Here is a 3,821-nt window from a genome sequence, read left to right as displayed (position 1 = left end):
AAAAAAAAAAATTAATAAATAAAAAGTAATACAAAATAAATAGAATCAAATGCGGAAAAATGCGGCAAAGCGAAATAAGTCGCCTTGCAAGGGAAACTGTGCAGAACAAATCTGTCTACTTAAGACACTTGAGCGGTGAACCCTTACCAAAAACGGGAAAAAAATCAATTTTCGAATTTTTCGAATAAAACCGCAATCGTTTAAGGGTCAAAATCTGGCCAAAGTGGAAAAAGGAGTAAAAAAAAAAAAAAAAAAAAAGCAAATTAATTATATAAACGAGTTCATAAGTAAAGAAAAACAAAATCAAAACTTCACAACGTGCAACCAAGGTGAGAGCGCCCTATAAATAAATCACGAAATGCACATTCTGAAAGACTCACATTTGGGCTTTCCACAACAGCAAATAAAAAAAAATTATAAAGATCAACTTTTTTTTTTAATCACTAAAATGCATGTACAGTCAGGTGAAATATGCAGGGTGTGTAGCTAATCCGCTTCCCAGCTAGCTTTAAATGGACAGCTGTTCGTGTAAAAAAAAAAAAAAAAAGGGGGGGAAAAAAGAAGAGAAAAAAAAAATTATGAACAAATCATAAAAAAAAGACGTTAAAAAAAAAACGAATGCGCCTTAAGCTTGTTTCAAGTAAACAAAAGAAATGAAAAATTTATGCGTCTTATACTTACCCATGTAAACACTCACTTTGAGGTAATTAAAGCTATGCGCATTTTTTTTTTCCGCACTCCCCTTCGTTAAAATTGTCCAACGGTCACTTCCTTTCCAAGTTGCACGTCGGAGAATCGCTTAAGCAAGTCGTAGCACACAAGAGGAAAAAGTTCCAAAACAAGCAACCAGCATAGCCACAGGACGGTAACACCGCAAAGTTGCAACGCCGCAGAATAGCAACGCCGCAGAATAGCAACGCCGCAGAACAACAACGCCGCAGAACAACAACGCCACAACAGAGGAACCCCCCAAGATGGAAAGGACGCACGAGCCAGTCTTGCCCAAACCCTTCCAAGCTGCGTACAGCTTCGAAAGCTACGAAGAACCAAAAAAGTACAACCTCGAAAAAAAGGCGAAAATATTCTCCCCCACGTACTTCTTCGATGGGAACTCCTGGACAGCACTGGAAAAACCGTTGGTCCTTAGAAAAACGGTGTTCGATGATGATCGAATTGTTATACTAAAATCGTTTGAAGACAGAAATCCACCACCCGAGTTGGAGGCATCCTTGAGTGGAAAATATGACATCAAGGTATATAAATGCAGAGATATCATAGTATGTATCGAAGGGGAGCAAAAAATCTTAATGAAGTTGCCCATAACACAGAATATTATTACTTGGAATAGCTCGGAGCGACTTCCAGTTTTAGCCAAGACATGGAGACCCACAGTGTTTATACTAAACCAAGGAAATGTATTCATTAGAATTATCCCGGAAAAATGTCTAGTTATAAGCAAAGTGAACGACACGGATTCGTTTAAAGTCAGTTGTATTAACTATTCGGACGGGTTCTGTTGCTGCCATCCTATTAACAACTTAGCTTTGTTGTATGGTGCCTATGAGCAACACCAAGATTCCAGCATCATGAAATTGCCGAAACTGCCCATAAGTAGTGGGAAGTATAACTTCTTTATACATTTTTTCTCATGGGGAACTATGATAGTGCCGAAAAATATTAACGTGTTCAGAGGTTATTTATGTGGTTTTAAGAAAAACACAGCTGCCTTAATTATCGTACCGCCAAAGATACACATATATGTGGAGTTTCGCAGCTCTTCCCCTATAGCAACCTCCATGGATTATAAGAAAGATTTTCTCATAACAGCAAGGAAGCCTAACCTTACAGACTTGGAAATTTATTTAATTGTTCAAGATCAGTTAATTAAATATGACTATTCTTATGACCTTCGCTTGAATAAGGACAAGGCGCCTATTTCTCACTTGCACATTCCTATCAAGTTTAAGATAACGAAGGAAGAAAAGGAGAAGAAGAAAGAGAATCCCTACTACAAATGCAAATGGACCTTCATCGACACCATTGATCAGACTTTCATAACGGATTCGTGTAATTCATCCTCCGAGCATCTGATGTCACCAGATTTGGCTTGCGTGTTTGACGCGGAGACAGGTACGTAAAGCGGGGGGGGGAGTGGAAACGCTGAGCGGAGGTTGCCGCACAGACAAAGGTAGCTCCACGTCGGCATACCGATAGACGGCCACACCGCACCAATTTTAACCTTATCGGTTGTTAAAATTCTTTTGAACAATCCATAAAAAAAGTGTTAATACGCTTGGCACTTTATCATATGTGCATAACAAATTAAGCAAAATGCGGTTGCTCCATCATTGCAACTGATGAACAGAAGAGAGGGCTGTGGGACATTGCACAGATACGCGCCACCGTTTATCCCCTTAACAAACTGGGAATTTACCCAACACACTTGCACCAGCATATGCCATTTTAGTACACATAAAAATTTGCATATGTATCGATTCGTTGAGAGACACATATCACATGCACAACCGTACACATGTGCCTGGAACTAATCCTTTTTTTTTTTTTCCCTCTCTCCGCAGGCACGTACTTCTCTACAGAATATGGAATAAACCACTGCAAAACGTTTAAGAAGTTGCGAGTCTCCAAATGAGGGGTGCTTTTCTTGGAGGTAATAAGCGAAATGCGTGACGTACGCAAATGTGCGCTATTGCCATATGCTGCGGGGGGGGAGTAAGAAATGCCCCCTTTCTGCGCTTCCCCCGTGCGCGAGGGCGTGACTGTGTGCACATGTGTACATATACATATTACGTTGCGCGCTTACGAAAGCGGCTTATTCATTGCGTATAAAGGGGACCGAGCATATTTATGTCGCCATTGCCTCTTCTCCATTGCTTTCGAAACGGTTACTTTTACTTTCGCTGCGAACCTTTTTTCTTATATTCGTGAGCATTTGTTATGTAATCCCACCCCCCCCGCGTTCCTTTCGCCACTTTGTCTGCCGCTCGTCAGCACACCATTTTAGCATGCCACATGAGCTCATGCACAGCTGTACGTACACAGACGTGTGCAGAAATTCCCCCTGAACAATGCACACATACAGACGCGCATGCGCCGGCGCCTGTGCATGCAGTTTGGCCAACGCGCTTTCGCTCCAAAACTCTTTTGCGCAAATTCAATTTTGCAGGTGTAAAGGTTAGAGGACACGCGGAAGGACGGGGAACACTCTGAACTTATTTTTTCCAAATAGTCACAACTGGCCAATCAACGATGCAACAAAACTGTCATTAACGATGCAACAAAACTGTCATTAACGATGCGTTTTTCGTTCACGTATTTACACAAACTAGAGCGAATTGAAGCTTTGCACAATAAGCAGCAGCGCAGTTACTACGAACGTCCCATTCTGCATGTGTTTTAAAAGGCTTCCTATTTTTTTCTTACCTTTTATTCGCATACGAAAGAGGGAAGCACGATTTTTTTTCAACCAATTTTTATGTATATACATGCTTAGAGGCAACTGCGCAGACCGATTGCCGGATGCGCGAAATAGCTGTTCTTTTGCACTTGATGAGGTGGCCAAGTGGTGACCTTTCGTGCGTGAAATAAAAAGCCTGCTTCAGCAGACGAGAGAGGGCCCTTTTTTTTTCCCGTAATCTTTTTTTTCGTGCGATTAGTTAAACCTCCTTTCCGCTTTTCGCGCGCGAGTAGAACGCAAAACGGATGTACGTACGTATTAATACATATATATTAATACGTATATATACAAATACGCGTGCGTACAGGGATAATAGCAATTTTGTACAAATAAATATTAATTCTTT

The 3,821-nt window shown here is 40.9% G+C and overlaps 1 protein-coding gene across 1 annotated transcript; it reads left to right on the top strand.

Annotated features, from left to right (window-relative positions):
- Positions 1-1,197: 1,197 nt before the first annotated feature.
- On the top strand, positions 1,198-2,648 carry PCYB_134870 (hypothetical protein; the record flags this gene model as incomplete). Its single annotated transcript, XM_004224512.1, has 2 exons — positions 1,198-2,130; positions 2,580-2,648. Coding segments are annotated over 2 exons (999 nt in total), but the record flags the coding sequence as incomplete, so codon positions are not given.
- Positions 2,649-3,821: the final 1,173 nt, after the last annotated feature.

Source organism: Plasmodium cynomolgi, chromosome 13, assembly GCF_000321355.1.
Source record: "Plasmodium cynomolgi strain B DNA, chromosome 13, whole genome shotgun sequence".
NCBI lineage: Eukaryota > Apicomplexa > Aconoidasida > Haemosporida > Plasmodiidae > Plasmodium > Plasmodium cynomolgi.
This window is presented reverse-complemented; position numbering and strand designations above follow the sequence as displayed.